General features: G+C 39.2%; 1 protein-coding gene across 3 annotated transcripts in view; it reads left to right on the top strand.

The window, feature by feature from the left end:
- Window positions 1-22,250, top strand: part of ahi1 (Abelson helper integration site 1) — a 249,179-nt gene extending 226,929 nt beyond the window's left edge. For all 3 annotated transcript variants that reach the window (XM_048531564.2, XM_048531565.2, XM_048531563.2), the window contains 4 exons: window positions 4,589-4,751; window positions 4,883-4,980; window positions 15,202-15,281; window positions 20,631-22,250. In XM_048531564.2, coding sequence (XP_048387521.1) covers window positions 4,589-4,751; window positions 4,883-4,980; window positions 15,202-15,281; window positions 20,631-20,832 — 543 coding nt within the window. In that variant the 3' untranslated portion in view covers window positions 20,833-22,250. The remainder of the gene's footprint in view (window positions 1-4,588; window positions 4,752-4,882; window positions 4,981-15,201; window positions 15,282-20,630) is intronic.
- Window positions 22,251-23,576: the final 1,326 nt, after the last annotated feature.

The raw sequence follows: 23,576 nt of genomic DNA, 5'->3' as shown, positions 1-23,576 counted from the left end.
TCCAGGAATTCCCTGGCATTGTCTCCGTTTGGCTTGTGCGATTATCGATGTGTTGTCCCAGTCAAATTCATGTCCCTTGTTGTCCATGTGTAGTGAGACAAGTGAGAATTGGTCGTGTTTCTTGGTGGTTAGTTGGTGTTTGTGTATCTGTATTGTCAGTTTTCTTCTGGTTTGGCCTGTGTAATGTTTCTCACAGTTCTTGCATGATATTTTGTACATTATTGTACAATATTTGTAATAAGCCAGAGGCGCACTGACAATGTTACCTAGCAAGGTGATGAAACGTCTGCATCTAAACTCACAGGCTGGGTGAGCATGTCTACAACTTCATCCACAACTTCATCCACAACTTCACCCAAGCTACAAATCTTCTCAAAAACTTTAAACCCTTTGACTGTATGGTTCACTGACTCATTCACTCTATGGAATATATCTCCCAGAAGGTTTCCAGGACATAGAAATGTATTTTAAGTCAACCTTTTCAGAACTATTATTACACTCTTCCAGAGCAGGTGTGATTTGAAACAGCATCTCCTGGCTCAGAGGCACCATGAGAACTCTCATGATACAGATCAGCTGCTTGCTAAATGGAGTTAGGTAGCCAATTTAAATGATTAAGGCACCATTTAGGATCAGTTTAGAGAGTTGCCTGTCACAGAGCTGCCTTAGTGACCTCTCTACAAGGCTTGGAGTTTGTTAGGGAACATTATTGAGGCCAGAGGAACTATCCATCAAAGAAAGGGCCACAGGTGCAAATATGCACTTATTCAAACACTCTTTGGTCCTTCTAAATTTTTAATTTAAATTTGTGCCAACAGAGCCACCTTCACTTTGAGGTGTCCTACTTACCTCAGCTTCACCCACTACTGGTGGGGCACTTGAATCTCTAATGGCTGCTAGCCCTCTGAGTGGGCCAGGAGCACAGGGTAAGCTGCTGTTCTTAAATGCATGGCAAACCCAGAGCAGGCCAACTAGCTGGCACCAGACGTGCAAACTCAGGATCCCATGAAGCCTTGAAATCAGGATCCCAAAGCCCAGAGAAATATTGTATCTGCTCTATTATTAAACAACATTTGCTATTAACAGTAGAAAACAAAATCATACTTGCAAATAAAACTTTCCTTTATCTGCTATAACCATCAATAATTTAATTTTGCATTCTTCACTTGATCAGACATATCTGTTGTAATGTAAATGAAAATCATTACACAGTTTATTTTTAAATTAAGTGCTCAAAACCAGGGTTCAGTCACAGGACTGGTACATTTTCAGCTACCAGTTATGTCTGAATGGTCACGACAATCCATTATATTTTACTAAAGTTACCCCTCATATTTTCCAAGTGAAATGTTAACCAATGAATCTTATGCAGTCTGTCCAGTAGCTTCATGGTCACAAAGAAACTTCCATCATCTATACACACATTAACTAACAACTTTCAAAGCCGTAAAACTCACCCATAAATATGACAATAGCCCATATCACCTACTTAATTTTTTTAAATGTAAAAGTCATCACATAAAATGTCAGTTAATGGATTGATGTTATGAGGACATCTTCCTTATCTCAGAAGAGCAGATGTAACCAGCCCTAAGAAAGTAATTCTTCAAGTAAGACAATTAGATATGTTCTAAAAGGTTCCCCTGAGGAAATGGAAAGTTTTTAAAAGCCACGTTCTTGCATTTTAATTGTTATGCATAACACTTTTGGAGGCAAACACTAAGTACATGCTTTGAAGCTGAGAGCCTTAAGAAACAATCACCAAGTCTTGAAACTTTTCTGACTTTGTTTTCTAGCCGCTAATAGAAAAATTGACATCCATTTGGTCTAAAGAACTCAAATCTTTCAATAGACCTAAACAATTGCCACTTCCGTCCTCAGTTGAACCAGGTCCTTTTCCAGTGGAAAGTGAGTGTGTTAGCAAATACATTTACACATATTGTTGGAATGTATAGTAACTCATTGCATCCAAAATTACACAGAACTGTATTGCATTATAATGCTTCAGTAGGAGCACTAAATCATGTTGAGTAAGTTGACAGTGACAGTTGTTCCCTCTGAGATAAGGCATCTGCCTATCACATAGTGATACATTCTTAAACTATCTTGAAATTTTTGGGAACCTCACATTGGAGCTAGCAGTCACCTGCTTTCTTACTAGGGCATCTCCTTGCTTTTGTGTTTGAGCTATTCAGCTAATTCTGTTGCTGTAGAGTAAATTAAAAGAAGAATTATGGAGATAGGTAGAATGTCAATAGAACAAGTAAAGGACTTTCACTCCTGCTGTGAAAGTGTCAATCAGTACTCCAGTGAAATGGCTTTGAAGGGAACAAACAGCAAAAAGATGGAAACAATAGATAATAAAGTGGAAGATAATGTTTTACTACTTTAGCTAGCCCCTGCAGTTTATGTCAGGGATACAGTTTGTGGCCTATGATCATATTTCCTTAAGTACACAACTCATGACTGAAAATATCCTCAGTGTACGAGTTTCAGAAATCAGACTGAGGATTGCTGAAATTCTGTATACTGATAGCACTTGAATGTCAGCCCATTGTTCTTTACACAGATGCTAATGCTCTGTTTATGCTCAGAGATTTAGTAGTTAATTGGGAAATGTACATTGTAATCTTTTTATTTTGTGACTTTTGATTATAATATGTGATAAATACTGCTTCTCACAGTAATAATTTTTTTAGACATTATGTGATTTCATGATATGCCAAGTTTTTTTAACTGATATGATATGTTTGGCCTGTCAGCTCCAAAATGCCAGAAATTTGAAATTGCTTTTTTACAACTTTTGAATTGTTTCACTTTACTGCACAATGGTAATTGATCTCTGCTAAAGTAGTGCAGTCCTTGCTTCCATCCTCATAACTTTGGCTTTTTTTTTGTTCTGTCCTCACATCTGCACTTTATATTTCCCCTGAGTTAGTTCAGCCAATGCACAATGTTCCTGGTTCTAGCAGGAATTCTCTTCTACCTCTTCCATTAGCAGAATGAGCACCACTGCATTTTAGCAAACTTTGTCATAAAGACAGGGTCTCCTAAATGCTATCATCATGAAACAGTGACTTAAGATACTCATGTTACTGAAATTGACATGTCAGTGAACCAAAACAAGAAACACAAAAGTTACTTCTCTAGATTAGGTATTTGTAATGCTTGTAAATAAATGTACCAAAATAAACTTTTCCATTGAACTCCTGTTTAGTTACAAGAAGTATTGTATGTGGTTAAAGTAGCTTCTGTAGGAGGGAGGGGAATTCCAATCAACCATTGTTATTTACATTCAGTGTACTTTGAAAGTTAAAAAACAATGACAGTGCATTATTTATCTTCAAATCTCCTATGCCTCTGAATGACAGTAGTGATCTACACATTGCTCATGTGGTAAATTCATGATTTCAGCATGAAAGCAGCATAGGGTGGAAGTTAGGGCCCCTCCCACAAAGATCGACCTCTTGTCTGCAAAGCTCAAAGCTGCCAGTTTGAGAACCGAGTTGGCAGAGATGTGAGAGATATTGATTAGCAGACTGTCCTTTTGTCCGTGTCTGGTTAGATCCTAATGAAAACTTTTGTGGGTGGAACGGCAGAGCTGAATTGGGAGTTGGGAGAATAGCTGCGTCTAAGAAAACAATGATATTTAAAGAGAATTTTTCTAAAATATTGAAGATGAAATTCAGAAGTGCCCCCTATTTCCAAACGATTGTGCTGAATTTTGAATTACAGATACTTTCAATATGACAGCATTTCCTCACATCAATAATTTAATGTACAGCTGCCACATCACTCATCTTTGCAAGATATTAATAGCAGTTAAAAAAAACTCCCACTCAGACTTTCCAAAATGTATCAGTTTGTGATTGGAAATTAACCTTTTCAGCACTGAATGCATTTGCAGCTTTCAATGTACACTTGTTTTTTTTAGCCTATCACAGCTGCAATAAAATCATACCTATGAGCAAAGTTGGATAAATCTGTAAAGTGACAAAAGTTTATATTATTATGTGACAAAGCTAAAGAAAGATTCTTTTAAATTTTGTAAGACTAATCGTCAAAGAGTTAACTTGTTATATTTTGATTATAGCTATTTGAATAGCAACATTGGAAAATGACGACATCTGTTCCAAGATATTACAACAGCTTTTTCTCTATCATGTTTTTAAATTTGAAAATATGGTTTCTCATTTTAAATGTCTGTGGCATTATGTAAAAATGCTCAGTAGTAAAACTGCAGGTTGGTTTCAGGCTTAAGAGTCTTGGTGTTAAGATTCTCAATATGTGCAGATGAAGTTACAATCATTGTTTGGTAAGAACATTATTACAACAGCAGCTGTTGTAAACTAATCTTAGCAGTGTGGAATGGTTTAACTATCTCTTGAATCCCACAGTGCTTTATCTCATAACTCCTGCTATGTTCCCACCACTTCTGATCCCATCATCAAAACTCTTAGACAGCCTCAAGTCTTACCATACTGCAGCTTTGGTTTCAGCTGCCCTGCTGCAGGAGGAAGTTAGTCTTAGGGGTTTCTCTCTGTGGCATAGTTGTGATAAAACTGTGGCGGCCTTATCTCTCCCGTAGGTCGTAGCTCTTTATGACTACACAGCAAATCGATCAGATGAGCTAACCATCCAACGTTATGACATTATCCAAGTGCTGTACAAAGATAATGCGAGCTGGTGGTTTGGTCGCCTGGCCAATGGAAAACAGGGCTACTTTCCAGCAAATTATGTGGCTAATGAAAGTAAGTTGGCTTTTACCCTTCCTCATTTACTCATATGTCTGTAACAGATAACAGAAGATTCTGTTTTTTTTACTATTCACTTTTTCAAAAGAGGAACTTAATTATCATGTAAGTATGTACCATTTTGACAGGAATACCTGAAGAAACAGAGCAGCATCAACAAATCATCAGTCCTATGGCTGTATATAAAGATGGAGAGACAGAAGTGAAATCTCCAACTCCTACCCAGGTAATAACACCTGAGCAGAGCCAGTGATGGCAATTTCGTCACAGCAAATATTAGAGACGTAAGAGTTTTCAAATCAGGTAAAGGGTGGGGGAGAGGGAGAAGCAGGAAGGATGATCTGTGATCAGGTAAAAATGCAAGCGTTTTAAGTGGCAAAAGGAATGCTGTACAAGGCTGCAGGTGGTGAAATATGGTTAAGAATCAAAAAATGGGACAGGAAGTTGCTAATGGAGACAGCAGACTCATTACCAGTACCAACTGTCTGAAAATAATGAGATCAAGAATTAGGATCTCGGAACTAATTTCCTCCCAGTCCAACTTTGCGCGGTACTTCATTTTTCAATCAGGCACTCGATTTCAGTTAGTCCACTAGCTCATTATTAAGTTCAGCAGTTTTATATCAAGACCAGTAGGGCTGTTGTGGTACAGTGGTAGTGTCCCTATCTCTAAGTCAGAAGTCGGAGTTCAAGTCCCTCCTGCCCCAGGGGCATGCATTGAATGTCAAGAGGCAATATTTAGATTCTGTGTAATTAGAGATAGTCATTGCATTACAGTTATGTGGCACAAATGTTACTTGCTACTAGTCACCCAAATTTCTATCTTCTCCAGGGCTTGCTGCCCTTGAGTATGAACCGCTTCAGTATCTGAGGAGCCATGAATGGTGCTAAACATTATGCAATCATCTTTCAGCTTCTCCACTTCTGACCTTATAACGGAGGGAAGGCCACTAATACGGCTAAATGTGGTTTGGTTTAAGCCACTACCCTGAGAATCTCTGGCAAAGATGACTGACCTCCAGTAAATAGAACCGTTTGCTCTTATGCCAGATATGTCTCCAACAGGTGGAGATTTTGCCCCCTAATTCCCACTGATTTTAGTGTTGTTAGGGCTCCACGGTGCCACACACAGTCAATTGCATTAATGTCAAGGACTGTACTCTCATTTCGCCTCTGGAATTCAGCTCTTTTGTTGATGTTTGAACTAAAGCTGGGATGAGGTCTGGATCTGAATGGCCCAAGTGGAGGCCTGAGTGAGTGTTAGTGAGTAGGTTATTACTAAGCATGTGCTGCTTGATAGCACTATTGCTAACACCTTCCATCACTTTACTGATGATTGCGAGTAGACTGAGGGGGCAGTTGCTTGGGTTGAATTTGTTCTGCTACTTATTTATAAGTCATAACTGAGTAATTTCCGTGTTGTTAGGTTAATACCAATGTTGTAACTATTCTGGAAAAATTTAGCATGGGACATGCAAATTTCTGGAGCACAAGTCTCAAGGACTATTGCCAGAATTTTGTCAGAACCTAAAATTTTTTGCAATACCCTGTACCTCTAACCATTTACTGATATCATGTGGAATTAATCAAATTGACTGACTACAGTCATCTGTGGTGTTGGGGACCCCTGGAGGACACCAAAATGGTCATCCACGTGGCAATTCTGTCTGTAAATGTTTGAAAATGCCTTTCGCACCAAAGTGCTATGCTCCTCCATTATTTAGGATAGAGATGTTTGTGGAATCTTAATTCACGACAAGATATGGTAGGACTACAGAGTTTAGATCAGGTTGTGGAATCACTTTGTTCTCTCTGACACTTGCAGTTTATGCTGATTGGCATGCAAGTAGTCCTGATTGATAACTTCTCCAGGTTGACACTTCATTCTTTCAGGTCTGCCTGATGCTACTCATGATATGCTCTTATGCAGTCCTCATTGAATAGGGTTGATCCCTGTCTTGACGGTAATAGAATCATAGAATCTTGGAATCCCTGTAGTATGGAAAGAGGCCATTTGATCCATCAAGTCTGCACTGACCCTCTGAAAAGCATCCCACCCAGATCCAGACCCCCTCTCCATCACTGTAACCCTGCATCTACCATAGCTAACCCACCTAGCCTGCATATCCCTGGTAACTACAGACAGTTTTGGTAATAGTACAATGAGGAATTCACTGAGCCATGAGTTTGCAGATTGTGTTGTGCTGCTGATGACTCTGAACACCTCAAGGATGCCAATGTTGATTTTCTAGAACTGTTCAAAATCTACCCTATTTAGCACAGTGACAATGCTGCACAACACAATGGAGCATATTCTCAATGTGAAACGCACCAATGACTCCAGTAGAACTGTGTAGTAGTCATTGTCACAGACATGGTCAGGGAGAGATGAATCTGTGACAGGCAAATTGTGAGGCCGAGTTCAAGTATGTTTTTCCCTTTTGTTAGTTCCCTGCCACAAACCCAGTCTAGCAACTGTGTCCTTTAGTGTGTCCTTTAGGACCCAACCAGCACATTCAGTAATGGTGCTGCTAAGACATTCAGGTCTCCCTCCCAGAGTATATTCTACGTACTCGCCAACATCCGTGTTTCTTCCAAGTGCTGTTCCATAAATAGGAGGACTGAGTTATTAGCCAAAGGAGAGGGTTATGTTTTAATAATCAGGGGTTTTCCTCACCCAGGATTGACCTGATGCTTTGAAACATAATAGGGTCCAGAGTCCAATGATTAAGACTCATAGGGTAACTCGCTCCAGACTGTATGCCACTATACTGCCACCTCTGCTTAGTCTGCCCATCTGGTGGGCAAAGACATACCAAGAGATGGTGATGATATTGTCTGGGACATTGTCTGTTGATTACCAAGAGATGGTGATGATATTGTCTGGGACATTGTCTGTTGATTCACTGAGTATGACAATGTCCTGATGAAGGGTATAGGCTCGAAATGTCGACTTTTCTGCTCCTCGATGCTGCTTTACCTGCTGAGTTCCTCCAGCTTCATGCTGTATTGACTCTGACTCCAACATCTGCAATTCTTGCCATGTTCGGATGTCAGACTGTTGCTTGACTAGTCTGTGAGACAGCTTTCCTAATTTTTATACTAGCCCCCAGATGTTAGTGAGCAGGATCTTGCATGGTTCACAGGGCAGTTTGCCATTGCCATTTTTGGTGTCTTAGTAAATTTCAGCTAATCCGTCTGTTTCGTTTCTTTTAGTTGTTGTTACATTTGAGTGGCTTGCTGGCCATTTCAGAGAGCAGTTAAAAGTCAACCATATTTCTATTGGTCTGGAGTTTTATGAAGACCAGACCAGGTTGTTTCCTTCCCTAAAAGTTGTTACTGAACCCAAGTAGGTTTTTACAACGATCATTTCAGTGTGTGTCGACATCACACCTATGTATTGTTTATCGCGTAAGTTGTTGGCACTTGCTGCAGGTGTGACATTGACATAACATGATACTACATAATGACATGTCCTTGCCATTAAGTGTTCAGTGCCTCCCCACAATGAAAAATGTCTCTCCCTCCGTGCTAAAAGCAATGAAAGGCACAAGGGTTAGCAACCGAGCATTGAAGACCCTGTATACAAAGAAAACAGTATGATCCAGCACTAAGGCTGGCAGCCTCCATGTAAGCAGAAAGTGAACGAACACTAAGTAAATCAAGAGCTTAAGATGAATCCTGCATAGATGCAAAATGTGTATGTGCCCCAGTGTGTACAGTGACTTGGCATGCATTTAATAGGTACTCCAGAGTAAAGTGTTGAAAGCCTAAAATAGCATCTGAGCTGATCTAAGAGCAGGTATGATGATGCTTTGAGGCGGCTTGTAGAGGTGAAGAGTTGAAGGTGCTGGTAATGCAGTAGGCAGGGACTTTCTAATCAAGCATGTGCGTAATGACAGGTGCATAACAAGTTGCTACCTCTTAATACCCACTCTGGTTTACTTGTCTGGAATTTGTGCTGTTTCATTTCTCAGGAAATGGCAGTTTTGGGTTTTAATAAGATACAAATTCATAGTAATATGGTTATTGCTGCTCAGTGGAAAAATTCTGAAGAAGCCATTTAAAGCTTGAGAGGAAATTGACAAAAATCTTTCTGATGTCAAGATTCTGATTTCTTTTATTCTCTCTGTATCTTCCCACCTTTCTTGCCACAGCAGGGAGAGGAAATAGCCACCCCAGTTTGGTTTTGTGTCTTGTAGACTTCATAGCACGGACATAAAAGAATAATCAAGAATAAGGATGTTGAGCCTGAGTAAGTTGGCTTGGTCCAACGCTAGCTTCATTTCGGACTGATTGGAGGGAATTTCCTGCTTTTCTATTATCTGTATTGTCTATAATCACCAAATAGAAAGTAAGATATAAGGTTTGATGTATTCAGTAATATAGATAGGTGGCATGATTAAAAACAAACCCTACACTTTATAAATCTGATTCCCATTTGAACAGTATTGTTAGGGAGCAGAGTTTCCAGAGAAATTGTATGTTTGTAGCCTGTCACTTTCCAAACATTAAACTAAATGTGAAATCAATGTTCCTTTATGCACTGCTCCTTACCAGAACTGGTTTTCTATTTGAATGCCACAAAGCACATAAGACCAGGAATAGACGATTTGGCCTTTGAGCCTGTTCCACCTTTCAACATGATCAAGGTTGATCTGTGCATAAGGTCAATGATTTCTATATATATTTTAATATTTGAGTTTAGATTGAGATTTTGAATGAGTTTCATTAGGTTTTGGTCTGTGAGTATGGGAGGTTTAATGATTAACTTGTCAGTATTTCTGGAGCTTTTAGGTTTTAACGGTTTGAGACAGAATTGCTAGAGTGTTAATGGGAATTTGTAAGCGTTAGAAGAGTTTTACATGAATCCAAGAGCATTAGTCTGATTTTTATTTGAAGACACAGAGATTGTTTGATTTTTTTTTTGTTTATTAATGGGAAACATCCATTGCTTAAAAACCTTTCAGTTTCAGTTTGCGGTTTGTGCTGGCTGATGTTGGAAGTTCTCTTGAAGTTAGAATTTAGTTCAGAAAAGTTAGAAATGGGTAACCCCAATGTAAATTTCTTTTTAAGTTTGCAAGTTCCAAACCACACGTACAGTTAGAATCCTGAAGGAATTACTCAACGGTGAGAATATTGAAACTCAGTGTATATATATATTGAAAGAAGAGGCTATCAGACTCTAAAGAGTGGGATTGAAAGCAGCAATTAAAACAAACCTACAGATGTAGTAGAGGAAGGAATTAGCACTACATTTGAATACTGTAAAGGGATGCTATTGGGCTAGATATAATATTGTATTCTTATTGTGTGTTTTAAAATCTTCCAATTGCATCGTATGTAAATAGTTTGGTTTATTAGATTTTATATCCTTTACTTTTATTGTTAGAACTAAATCTGCAGTATATCATGCTTGTATTTCAGTGAAAGACCATCCCATTAAATAAAATCAAAATATGATTTGTCAAGACAGACTTCAATCTGGGATCCGACTTTTTTTAATTATAACATCAGCTAGGATCATAATAGTACCTGGAACAATTTCTTAATGCTAGAATGGTCTTGGGTTCCCATTTGAAGGATTCACTTCATGTTCTCATTGCTTTAAAGTTCTGGAACTCTCTGTTCTACATCATTGAGCCTGTGCTGTGAAGGTAATCAAACAATAAATTACGTTCTGATGAAGAGTCATTCGACTCGGAACGTTAAATCTGCTTTCTCACCACAGGTGCTGCCAAACCTGTTGAGTTTCACCAGCAATCTCTGCTTTTGTTTCAAACCTCCAGCATCTGCAGTTCTTTGTTTTATCATTATAATTTATGTTTTCATTCTCGTGCATGTACAATAAGTAGGTTATTGCTGCTCAATGATGAAATTCTGAAGTATATTTCCAAGTTTATTTTGGCTTTTTATGACATTTTTAATTACTAAATGATTATTATGTGATTGTAAATGACAAGGTTAACGTAAAATAATCAATTATAAGGAGTGGACAATGCTAATCATCTCTGAAGGTGAATACAGTTGCACCGATTACAGTATTAACCATTGGAGTTGTATCATTAGGTTCCTATCCTAAAGCTGATCAACAGCTTTCCTGTTTGTCTGATGCCACCTGGCCTGCTGTGTTCCTGCAGTCCCGTGCTGTGTTATCTCGGACTCCAGCATTGACAGTTCTTACTGTCTCTGCGAAACATCTTTGATGTTCTAACCTTTCAGTGGAGACAGATTTTTGTTTAACTGATTCTCCCATCGCTAAAGCCTTCCTACATGATTTCTGAATCAAGAAGATGAGTGGAAAACAGGAACTGTTTCTTTCAGAGTCATTGTTAAAGTAGCCACTGGAAAATGTACTGGGTAACTTACTTTGAGATTGCTACCCTTCTCCTGTGACAACACATCCGGGGCTGAATTTAATGACAGCAGCAATGTCTCAGTCACTGGTCAGGAGGCTGGTGACAACTTAGCCACACCTATTTAGTGGGCCCCCAAAAGGATAAAATCCAATTTATGTCTTTGACATTGAACTTTCCAGGCTTTTGAAGATGAACACCGTGCCTCCGAGAGCTGTTCACTAATCAGGTAGCCAGCAGCTCTTCAAGCCCAGTAACTTAACCAGGAATGGTGGTATATCAGTGATGGCGAGATGGGATGAGGTTCATATTTGGTCACTTCAGGGCCTCAATGGGCCAATGAGTAAGAAGTTATTGTATAGGAGCAGACATAGATGTTGCTGCTCATCATGTTTCTCCACTCTAGTCAACATATCCGCTCCATACCTTTCAGCCACTACACTTCAATCATGATATCACTATGGGTAGAGAACATACAAAAAAAATGTTGGAATGAGACCAGGGTTGTGGGCCTCAGTTAGATCAACACTATAGAGGGGTTGGCCTGGTCCTTCTTGGAGCAAAACTGTGAGGCATCAGTTTAGTAGAGGTGTTCAAAATATTGAGGGCTTTTCATAGAATCATGAGAAGCTACGTCTAATGGCAAAAGACATAAATTTAAGGCCATTGGAAAAAGAGCCAAAGGTGAAAGAAGGAGAAACGTTTGTACACAGCGTATTGTGATCTGGCAGTTACTGGCTGAAAAGGTGATCACAGCCAAAATAATTGGTAAACTTAAAACAAAATTAACTAAATTAGATTGAAGCTGAAAAATTTACTGAGCTCTCAGAAAAAGGCAGGAGCGGGACAAATTGGTTGAAAGAACAGGTTTAATGGACTGAATAACCCCTTCCTGTGTTGTGCTATTCTATGAAGCTGCGCTGCCACCTTTTCAGATCTTTATGTTTTTTCTGCTTCATTCTGTAATTGATTTCCTTTCCTATATGAAACCCTTCTTTATATTTGATGTCAGTACCAAATGAGCTATCAGTCTGATACTTGTTCCCAGAATTTATGCAATGTCTTTCTTTACCAGGGATATGACTTGAGTGCATTATATGTGCTTTGACTTTTCATTCTGTTCTTCTCAAACGTGTCCTGCCACATTTCCGTACTTTCCTTGATTGCTCAGTGTTACTTATGATAGCCTGTTTAATTAACAGGCATCATTGTGTTTTTCTATGCAGCATATTCACCTTTTTTTTTACAATTTAGTTGTGCTGATATATAATATTTGTGTACTTTTTCCTTATATTGGGAAGTGAGCTGTAATTGACAACATGATCACTTCTTGCTCCTTCCAATTGCTCCTGAGACAGTGGTGGTGAGCTTACATTTTGAATTGTTGTAGTCCCTGTGATGCAGGTACACTCAGTTTAGTTAGAAGAGTAATTTCAACTTTTTGACCCAGCAACACTGAAGGAACAGTGAAACAATTCTAAGCTAATATGGGACATGGGGAAAACATTTTCAAGTAGTATTCCATTCACCTGCCGCACTTGCATTTTTTCTAAATGGTAGATGCTGCTGGTTTGGAAACTGCTGCCAAAGCAACCAAGTATTTTTCCAATGCATTTATTGTTTAGCAACATAAGTTCAACTTATTTGTTACAGTATGGCAAATCAAAAAATGTAAACTATGTACAACAACAAAAGGTGGACAAGATATAATGAGCAATTCTTCATAATGCGTGCATCAATGCTGTTCATCATTACTGTCCAGGCCTCAGCTGTTTACTCCTCAGGCCAAAGGAAATAATTTTCTCCCTGTTTTCTCAATCAAGGCCCACTCATGACTGTAGTACCTCTATTTGATGTACTCTTGCACTTTACGAACCATCTTACCTTCTTCAGTCTCTTCATAAAACTGTACATGCTCATTCTTGATAGGTTCATGGTGAACCTCACAGCTTTGCTATGCGTGATGCCCAGAATTGTAAACAGCACTCCAGCCATTGTCTGACTAGAGATTTGTAAATGTTTTACATTACATCTTTGCTTTTGTATTCAATTTGCCTTTAACAAATCTGCGATCTTCCTTATTCAATCACTGTGATGATATGCTAAACAGTAGACATCCAGACATCTGCAAAATACAATCATAGAATTTTACAGTACACAAGGAGGCTAATCAGCCCATCATGTCTGTACCGAATCCCGAAGGAAATACCCAGCTAGTCCCATTCTCCAGTCCTATCTCTGAAGCCCTCTAAATATAATCACTTACAAACATATTTAACAAAGTCTCTTTTAAAACATTATATGGAATTTCCTCCACCATTCTCCCAGCCAGCACATTCCAAATCCTAACAACTCCGAGTAAAGAATTTCTCCTCATCTCATTCCTCGCTGTCTTGCTGACATCTTGAAATTGCGATTTCCTCCCCCCCTCCACACCAGTTACTGACATACCAACTAGTGATTTCTATTGAATTAGCTTTATTTTCACATGTACTGAAATTAGTACAGTGAACAGTTTACAAGTTGCCACTTACAGCGCCATCTTAGGTACAAAGGTACCCAGGTACAATCATTAGTTACAGAATAGAGAAATGAAGAAAAAAGTTACGTTTCAGCTATGCACAGTATTACTATAGGTCAGAAAAACAAAAAGCAAAGTTAAAAAGACAAACATCACAGTTTCTGTCTGCAGGGACCTCCATCTGGTTTGACCACCGGCTGCTGCCACGCTCCTGCACCAGGTTGCTACCCCCTCTCCACACAGGGCTCCTGGTCACTGGCATCCCCGTTCCAGCTGCTGACATCTCCACCAACCCCATTTCAGAGGCCACGAGTCAAAATCCAGGTGTCCAAGGCCAAGAGGAGGGAGGAAAGACGGAGAAAAGTCAAATATCCTTCTTTACCGTGTCAAATTTATTCTTATGAACAATTTTGAACACCTCCATGAGGTCCCCTCCTAATTTTCTCTGCTGCAGGGAGAATAAACCTAATTTCTCATCTTTCCTTGTATCTAAAATCCCTCATTCCGAGGGCCATTCCAGTAAATCTCCTTTGCCGTCTTTCCACAGCTTTAACATCCATCCTTAAACAAGGTGCCCAGAACTGAATACAATACTCTAGAGTAGAACTGCAGAGATGGAGCATCACTTCCTTGTTTTAGTACTGAATGCCTCTATTAAAAATCCAAGGATCCTAAAAGCCGCCTAAACAATTGTTTCAACTTACCTGTCCATTTCCAGAGAATTTGCCAACTTGCTAATGCTTAATCTGTCGACATCCATTTGCAGTCTCTTTTGCCTGAATTTTCACATCTCCTTTCCTGTTAAAATAGAGGCACAAGAGCTTCAAAATGGCAGGCAAGACCAGATTTTGGAATTCGCACCCTCCATTTTCATATCTGGCATATATTTCCGGCATGTGATAAGCTGCAGGTAGCAAGTCTACACAAAGCGCTCTTGACCTTGCTGGTTCTGTGGTAGGGTGGGCATTTCAGGCTTTCTCCCTCTCTCGTTCCTTGAATAGGGAAATCATATTTGCAACATTCCCAACTGCTGAAACCCTTTAAGATTTTGGGAAATTTTGAAAAGTAGGAAAAAATTAAAACGTATTTGATAATTCATCCTTTGCTGGTTTCTAAAAGTTTCCAGTCTTTCAGCCCTGATCTTTGCTGTATCTCTCTCTCTCTCTCTCTCTCTCTCTCTCACACACACACACACACACACACACACACACACACACACACACACACACACACACACACACACACACAAATATGATCCCAGGTGTATCTAGCAGCTCTCCATACTATTTTGGTTTTGTCTCAGTATGTAAAGTGGTATCTCTGTATCATGGGAATAGTATGAGGCTTGTGTTTTTTTTCCTGTTAGTCTGCAGATTGTAACCACACATGGGTAAATAGATCAGGGCAGACAGGTTAAACATTTTCAAACAAGCTGCATGCATTCCAAGTACAGGAAGCCTGTGGCTTTGCATATACATCGAGACAAAGCACCAGAGCCCCTCCCCATCCCCCCGCCTAACCCCCTACCACTTTATTTCTTAAATCTTCTGCTAATTTTGTTCTCCTACAGATGTCAGCAGTCATCAGCAAGTCTGGGGAACTCAAGTTGATCTCGGAGCATGACACAGATACAGAATCACCTGTGAAACTGTAAGTAACACTAGTTCAATCGACACACATCAAATCTTAAGGGCTTTCAGTTTTACTAAGAAATGCTGACAGTGTTTCCTTGAATTATTTAAAAATTAGAAGAAAGTCATTCGTAGCATGGAAACAATCTGAGCGATATGCTATAGGTCTGATATCAGCCGGACTCAAGCCACCGTCTGAATACAGGCCAAGGTTTGATCGATGAGAACCATATCTTTATTGGCAACACTCAGGGCCCAATCGGTCCAAAGGGAAGCAACATGTTAACATTTCATAGTGTGAAGCTGGAAGATACAGCAGGCCAGTCAGTGTCAGAGGAGCAGGAAAGCTGATGTTTAGGTTCGGGACCCTTCTTCAAAAACATTTCAGATTTTTCCCTTCATCAGTACTTGAATATTTTCACTTGCTATTGACAGGACCCCTTGAGATGCCTACAGTCCGGAACATTCTTATCTCATGGTATGAGGGTGGCTGGATTCTGCAAGTATGGAAAATAATATGGATGAAGAAGATTACTAATCATATTCACAATAAGGAGTGGCACAAAAGACAGCTGTCTTTTAGATGTTCCGTGTAACGTAGCACATTGCCTTGGTCCTCTGCCTTTATTTCTTAAAGCAGGAAAGAGTTTCCCAAGAGCATTCAGTTCCCTTTATGCAAAGATAGGTCCTGGTCAGCTTGGTATCTTCCCTGATGCCTTGGAGATTGCAGAGTTGGCTTTTGAGAGATTATTGGTGGGAACCCTATCAGAAATGGAGTATATTGGATATAGCAATCATTCAGCCATCAAATTTTTTTAATGACCCTTGTTTTTATCATCTAACTTTTTTTACAATGTTTTGCAAGTAATGTTAACAAGAATTACATCACTTGAAACCTGAAGCCACTAACAGTTTTCCACTTTCTGCCGACTGTGATAAAGCTACCCCATAAAAACATATGAACTATTGAGTTAAGTTCACAGCAACTGTACATTACCACAGTTGATGTACTAATGTTATGCAGAGGTATGGGTCTCAGTTATGCCTGCGGGGTGCCTGGAACATTCATTGTTCCAGTCTTAGTTGGGACAACACATACAGTTCTTTCCTGGATACATTGATGATGTCTTTGATGCTACTTCCTACTGTTGTCCTGAATTGAATAAATTCACAAGTTTTGCTTCTAATTTTCATCATTCTGTCACCTTCACCTGGCCCATCTCTGATCCTTCCTTCCCTTCCTTGCTTCACTGTTTCCATTTTGGAGGCTCTCCACCAGTGCCCATTACAAACCTACCCACTTTCACCTCCTTACATTCTACTTCCATTCTCCCCATTTCTCTATCTATTCTAATGACGCTATCTTCCTCCAAGCTAACTCCAACAGGACCACTTTTTCTTCTCAACTAAGGCCCATTACTGCTTTTTTCGTGTATGATTTACTACTTTTGGGTCAATTATATGAGATTTTGAATCTACAGATATGATCTATGTTCTACATACCATTGCCACAATTGGATAAAAGATTGTTCCTTAAATTGTAACAGTTAATACAGTTCCTATTGGATCAATGAAATTAAAAGCATGAAGTTGCACAAATTATTGATGTTCAGTGGCAGTTTCTACTGTAAAGAAAAACATTCGGGAGTGACTAAGTAGGCAATGTTAAATTTACTTTACATTAAGCTTTTGTGTTGTACAGTTCTCAGCATCACTGATTCATAAGAAGAATGGTAGCTGTGAGGATTTTATTTCGAGTCAGCAGTTTTAGGGAGGAGCTGACCAGAGTTATTTGGAAGGGAAGCCTAGCAGAGAAAATGGTGGAGTAGCAATGGCAGGAGTTTCTGGAGGTAGTTTGGGAAACAACAGAAATTCATCCCAAGGAAACACACTAGGAGGGGATTGGAGATTGTGCTGAACATCTAAAAGGGAAGTCAGGGACAGCATAAAAGCAATAGAGAAAGTGCACAATGTAGTGAAGATTAGTGGGAAGCCTTTAAACTCCAGCAGAGAATAACTAAAGAAGCAATAAGAGGGGAGAAGATGAATTATGAGGGTGAGGTAGCTAGTAATATAAAAGAAGATTGTGAGAGTTTTAGGAGATACTTAAAAGGTAAGAGAGAGAGAGGCAGGGGGCATGCCTTTAGACCACTGGAAAATAAGACTGGTGAAGTAGTAATGAGGAACAAAGTAATGGCAGAGGAACTGAATAGGTACTTTGCAACAGTCTTCACTGTGGAAGACACCAGCAGCATACCAGAACTTTGAGAGTCAGGGCAGAGGTGAATGTAGCAGCTATCACTAAGGAGAGGGCGTCAAGGAAGCTGAAAAGTCTGAAGGTGAATGAACCACCCGCATCAGCTCAACTGCACCCCAGGCCTTTGAAGGAGGAAGCTGAGGAAATTGAAAAGCATTGGTTGTCATCGTTCAGGTGTCAGCCATTTTCCAGGCCTCTGGAACTATACCGAATGTAACACACGTGTTTAAGGGAGAGAGATGGAAGGTGGGAAACTATAAGTCACTTAGACCAACCTAAGATTTTAGTTTCCATTATTAAGAATGAGTTTGCAGAGTACTTGGAAGTGCACAGTAAAATACGGTGGAGTCAGTACAGTTTCAACAAGAGGAGGTCATGCCAGACGTAGCTGTTAGAATTCTTTGAGGAGGTAACATGCAAGTTAAATAAAGCAGAGCCACTGGGCATGATCTGTTTGGATTTCCAGAAGGCCTTTGACAAGTTGCTGCACAGAAGGCTAGCTAAGAGCCCATGGTGTTAGTGGCAAGTTACTGGCATGGATAGAGGATTGGCTGACTGGCAGAAGTCAGATAGTGGGGATAAAGGAGTCTGTTACAAGATGGCAGCTGGTGACTAGTGGAGTTCTGCAGGGGTCTGTTTTGGGATCTCAGCCATTCATAATATACATTAACGATCTGGATGAAAGAACTGAAGGCACTGTTGCTAACTTTGCAGATGACATACAGATAGTTGGAGAGACAGGCAGTGTGAAGAGGTGGAATGGCTGAAGAAGTGCTTGGACATATGAGGAAAGTGGGCAAAGAAGTCTGCAAATGGAATACAATGTGGGAAAGTGTGAGGTTGTGCACTTGGCAGGAAGAAAAGAAGCAGACTATTTTCCAAATGTGGAATAGCTTTGGAAATCTGAACCACAAAAGGACTATGGAGTCCTAGTTCAAGATTCTGTGAAGGTTAACGTGCGTGTTCAGTGGCAGTTAGGAAAATAAATGCAATGTTAGCATTCATTTTGAGAGGGATAGAATACAGGTATGTACTGCTGAGGCTGTATAAGGCTCTGATCAGACTGCATTTGGAATATTACGAGCAGCTTCGGGCCCCGTATCAAAGGAAGGATGTGCTGGCATTGGAGGGGGCCCTAAAGGAAGTTTACAAGACTGATCCCTGGGATAAAGGGCTTGTTGTACGCGGAGCGGTTGAGGTTGCTGAATCTGTACTCAGTGGAGTTTAGAAGGATGAGGGGGAATCTCATTGGAACTTACAGAATACCGAGAAGCTTGGATCAAGGGAATGTGGTGAAGATGTTTTCACTGGTATGAGGGACTGAAACCCGAGGGCATATAATCAGAGGATGACCCTTTAGAACTTAGATGAGAGGGAATTTCTTCAGCGCGAGGATGGTGAAACAGTGGAACTCAATGCCACAGAAGGTTATGCAGGCCAAGTCATTTGCGTGTATTAAGGCAAAGATAGATGAGTTACTGATTAGTTAAGGGGATCAATGTCTCTGGGGAGAAGGCAGGGGAATAGGGGTTGAGAAATATATTAGCCATGATATGTTGAGTTTTAAAACAAATAATTTAATGATCACTATATAATTTTGCTGTCACATCTACATGAGAAACTTAAATACAGCTAAAAACATTAAAACTAAAATGAAAAAGAACAATTAATTAACCTGGTTACCCTGATTTTTGGGCAGCCCAGAACCTTCATAAATGTTGTCAAGGCTTATCCCTAGAGAAGACCCTCAGGCAGAAGGAATACAGTGGATGGGTTTAACGCAATTTGTGCCAGTGTGGTGAAATCTATCGTCTTTTCTGAGACAGAAAGCTGCCATTTATTTGTTTTTATATTTTGCCGTCCAAGTGTTCTGTCTCATTCTCCTCTTCTCATGGTTAAAACACTGGCCCTGAATCCACATTTAATCGCCGGTTACAGTTCCTGTGGTGCTTTAATATAAGACTTAACGTTCATTACTAAGGGAAGCCGCCCTCCTTATCAGGTCTGGCCTACATGTGACTCTAGATCCACAACAATGTGATTGACCATTAACTGCCCTCAGTGAAATTGAGAGTGGGCAATAAATGGTGGCTTAGCTAACAATATCCATATCCCGTGAATGTGTATATTAAAAATAACAAGTGGCTATTTTTTTGCAGTGAAACCATGGTTAGAACATAGAACATTACAGCACAGTACAGGCCCTTCGGCCCTCGATGTTGTGCCGACCTGTCATACCGATCTGAAACCCATCTAACCTACGCTATTCCACGTACGCCCATGTGCTTATCCAATGACGACTTAAATGTACCTAAAGTTGGCGAATCTATGACCATTGCAGGCAAAGCGTTCCATTCCCTTACTACTCTCTGAGTAAAGAAACTACCTCTGACATCTGTCCTATATCTTTCACCCCCTCAATTTAAATCTATGCCCCCTCGTGCTCACTGTCACCATCCTAGGAAAAAGGCTCTCCCTATCCACCCTATCTAACCCTCTGATTATTTTATATGTTTCAAATAAGTCACTTCTCAACCTTCTTCTCTCTAATAAAAACAGCCTCAAGTCCCTCAGCTTTTCCTCGTAAGACCTTCCCTCCATACCAGGCAACATCCTAGTAAATCTCCTCTGCACCCTTTCCAAAGCTTCCACATCCTTCTTATAATGCGGTGACCAGAACTGTACACAATACTCCAAGTGCAGCCGCACCAGAGTTTTGTACAGCTGCAGCTTAAGCTTTTCTTCAGTCCACCACGTACTTTTCAACAGGTGTCATTAAAACCTATTTTTTTTTACTTTTGAAAGACAATTTCTCACTTTAGTTTGGAGACACGGGAACCAATTATAAACTCCACAGTGCTACCCCATTTCAAGACAAACATGATCAAAAAGGAAAAAACCATGTAACTTTTCTATCTGCATCATTCAGTACCACACCACCAAGAATACTTTTCCTCCATGACATGAGGGGAGTTGCCTTTTATTGGTTAACAATATGAAGTACCCAAATCTTATGTTATTTTTACTGAGATTAATGTGTTCTCAAACCAAATTGTACCTTATAGCTTAAATCTCCAAGCCTTAGTAAGTAATATGCCCTTACTTTTCTAGGACACCGCAGAAGAAGAAGAAAAAGAAGAAAAAGCAGAAAGCAGCAGCTCAGTTGTTGAGTGAGACAGCTTCTACATCCAATTTAATAGTCACTGAAAGTGAATTTAAAACTGATTCCGGCATCACAAGAAAGAAAACAAAGAAAGCTGTTAAAGACCACTACACAATGGGAGGAATTAATGATGCTTTTGAGCAGGACTAGAACAGCTCCTTAAGAAAGCAAAACACGCTTTGTAAAAATAACAAGGTGAAAGAAGGAAAAGGACTTGTCTATTATGTTTGTAGAATAAGTTGCAATAATTTTCTGTAATCTACGAAAATGTGCACTGATTTGCAATTCCACACCACTTTGATAAAGGTGAACTCTAACAGTACCAAAAGAAGTAAATGTTTTCTCGCAGAACAATTTGAGCGACACTACCAAAAACATTAAGTTAATTCTTGAGTGGGGTTGATTATTTTAATTTAGATAATTGAAGGAAAGTTTGTTTATTATGTATTGTGCTCAAATCAGCTGTGAATTTATTAAATGAGAACAATATGTATTATATTTAGATAAGCCTTTGTTATCAGAATAAAATTATTGCCTATTTTAAATGTATTATTTAAATAAGCATTTTTATCAGACCAAGTTAATGTTTGTTAGAAAAGCAGAAATTGCTGGAGAAACTCAGTTGATCTGGCAGCATCTGTGGAGAGAAAGCAAAGTTCACATTTCAGGTCCAGTGACCCTTCTTCAGAACAGGTCACTGGACCCGCAACATTAAATGTGCTTTCTGGCCACAGGCGCTGCCTAACCTGCTGAATTTCTCTAACAATTTCTGTTTTCGTTTTAGATTTCCAACATTCACTGTTCTTTTGTTTATTTTTAAATTAATGTCTGTGTTATCTCATGTTTATGTTAGTATTTGTGTTTGAAGTTAAAGTAACTTATTGTTTCTGGTGTTTGATGAAGAAGATCTTTGTTTTTAATATTCATGTTCTAATTTACCTAATACACTCAATTCTATGGTGATAGCACAATTTATCTGAACTGTCTTTAAACCAATCAAATTAGAGCTCAAAGTGGTGAAAAGAAAGGTCCATTTATATCAAATCCATCAAGTGCACTTTCTACCTTCATTCATTTAAAGCAATTTTATACATAATATCAATTTGATTTTATTTCAATTAAATGGCAGTTTCAGGTTCTGTTTAGCCAAATCCATCCAAATTTGAAGGAAAAAAATCAACTTTTTAAAATGTGCAACCTAATTAAAATGTACTTTCTCATAATTGAAGATTTACTTTTCAGAAGCTTATAATATGTATAGACAAATGAACGTTTCCAAACATCATATGCTCACGTTTTATTAAGCTATTAGCAATATTATTCTGTTTTAGGTTTAAACGTCAGCTAAAGAAAGCTATTGAAACTCTTACTGCAATTTGGCACAGAATTGATATGTGTACGTTTTGTGTTTTTTGTTAACAATTACCTTTTTCAGTACAAAATGAACATGATTGAAGCAACAAATAGTTTGTTACAAATCTTTACCATTTTTCCTTTGTGTCCAGTGGAAATCTAAAGTTGTCCCACTTTTCCTAGTAAAAACATCAAAAGTGTGGGAAAAGACTTAATATATTATCAGTGAAGATCATTCATTTTCTTAATGAATTAGTAATAAAAAGATTGAAATGAGTTTTGCTGTTCTGTTAACCAACAGCAATGATAAGAAAGGTGGAAAATCACAGAGATCATGAAAAAATCAAAATATCGACATCAAAAAATCTTTCCCTTCAACCTAAATTGCAGCTTCAGAATCTGACCATTAAGCAGCAATTACCTGATTTCCATCCATTTGCAACTCATTAATACTCTCCAATTGACCTATTCATATTCCAATCCTAATTCTTCCCTTCATCGAGAAATTAGACAACAAATCCTCAACATATAAACTGGAGCAGGTACTTGGTGGCTGCAGCTCACCGACTGGCTGCTTGTCTCACCAAAATGTCTTTACATACTCCACAGCCACTAAACTACTCAGCCTTTTATCCACACAAGTCAGCAAACCACCACCAACCTGGCTACCACTCAGTCCTTCAACATTTATGGAGCTCAAGGCCACCTCAGATTTGCAAGATTCTGCCAGCTTGCCTTGTGTGTAGCGAGACATATAAATCACATGCCTCTGCATTCTGTGGCTCCTAGTTTGTTTACTTACTTCCTAGTCACATTGCTATTTAAGATATAGAGTATCCTCCATTACAGGCTGTCACCCTCAGGTTTACAGTACTGTGCACAAGCAGAGGCAGGCAGCCTTGTCATGGTGGGGAGCACTGAACAATCTGGGTGGGGTGGATATGTCACTGTAAAGCGCTGTGCTACAACAATGTCACATCTGCGTCATAGGCCAGCAAGCTTTGCAAGTACTTCAGTCAAGTAGCTGTGTGGTGACAGAGGAATAGGGATTGGCAAACATGCTTCTGTGTGAAGAGGTTGGAAGGATAAATCCAGCAATTACAGAACAATTAATTTAATTTTGGTGGTGGGACAACAATTTGGAGTAGAAATAATAGTACATGGATAAATATGAATGATTTAGAAATAGCCTTCACAAATTATTGAAGGGAAAATCTTATTTAACTAATTTTCTGAAGCTCTTGAAAGAGGAAACAGAGAGAGTTGATGAGGTTAATGATGTGGTTATGGTGGATATAACTTCCAAAATGTGTTCAGTGCAGTGCTGCACAACAGACTTGTGAGGAAATGTGTAGGTCACAGAATAAAGCAACAGCAGCAAAATGGATATAAATTTGACTGAGTGGTAACAGACAAAGAGTAATGGTTAATAGATATTTTATTAAGCTAGAGGTAAGTTTGCAATGCAGTTCCCCAGGGGTTGGTTTCAGGACTGTTGCTTTTCCTGATTTATATTCATGATCTAGATCAGTGGTTTCCAA

Source organism: Stegostoma tigrinum, chromosome 4 (assembly GCF_030684315.1).
Source record: "Stegostoma tigrinum isolate sSteTig4 chromosome 4, sSteTig4.hap1, whole genome shotgun sequence".
NCBI classification, from domain to species: Eukaryota; Metazoa; Chordata; class Chondrichthyes; order Orectolobiformes; family Stegostomatidae; genus Stegostoma; species Stegostoma tigrinum.
The sequence above is the reverse complement of the archived record's forward strand: the minus strand, read 5'-3'. Positions and strand labels throughout refer to the sequence as shown.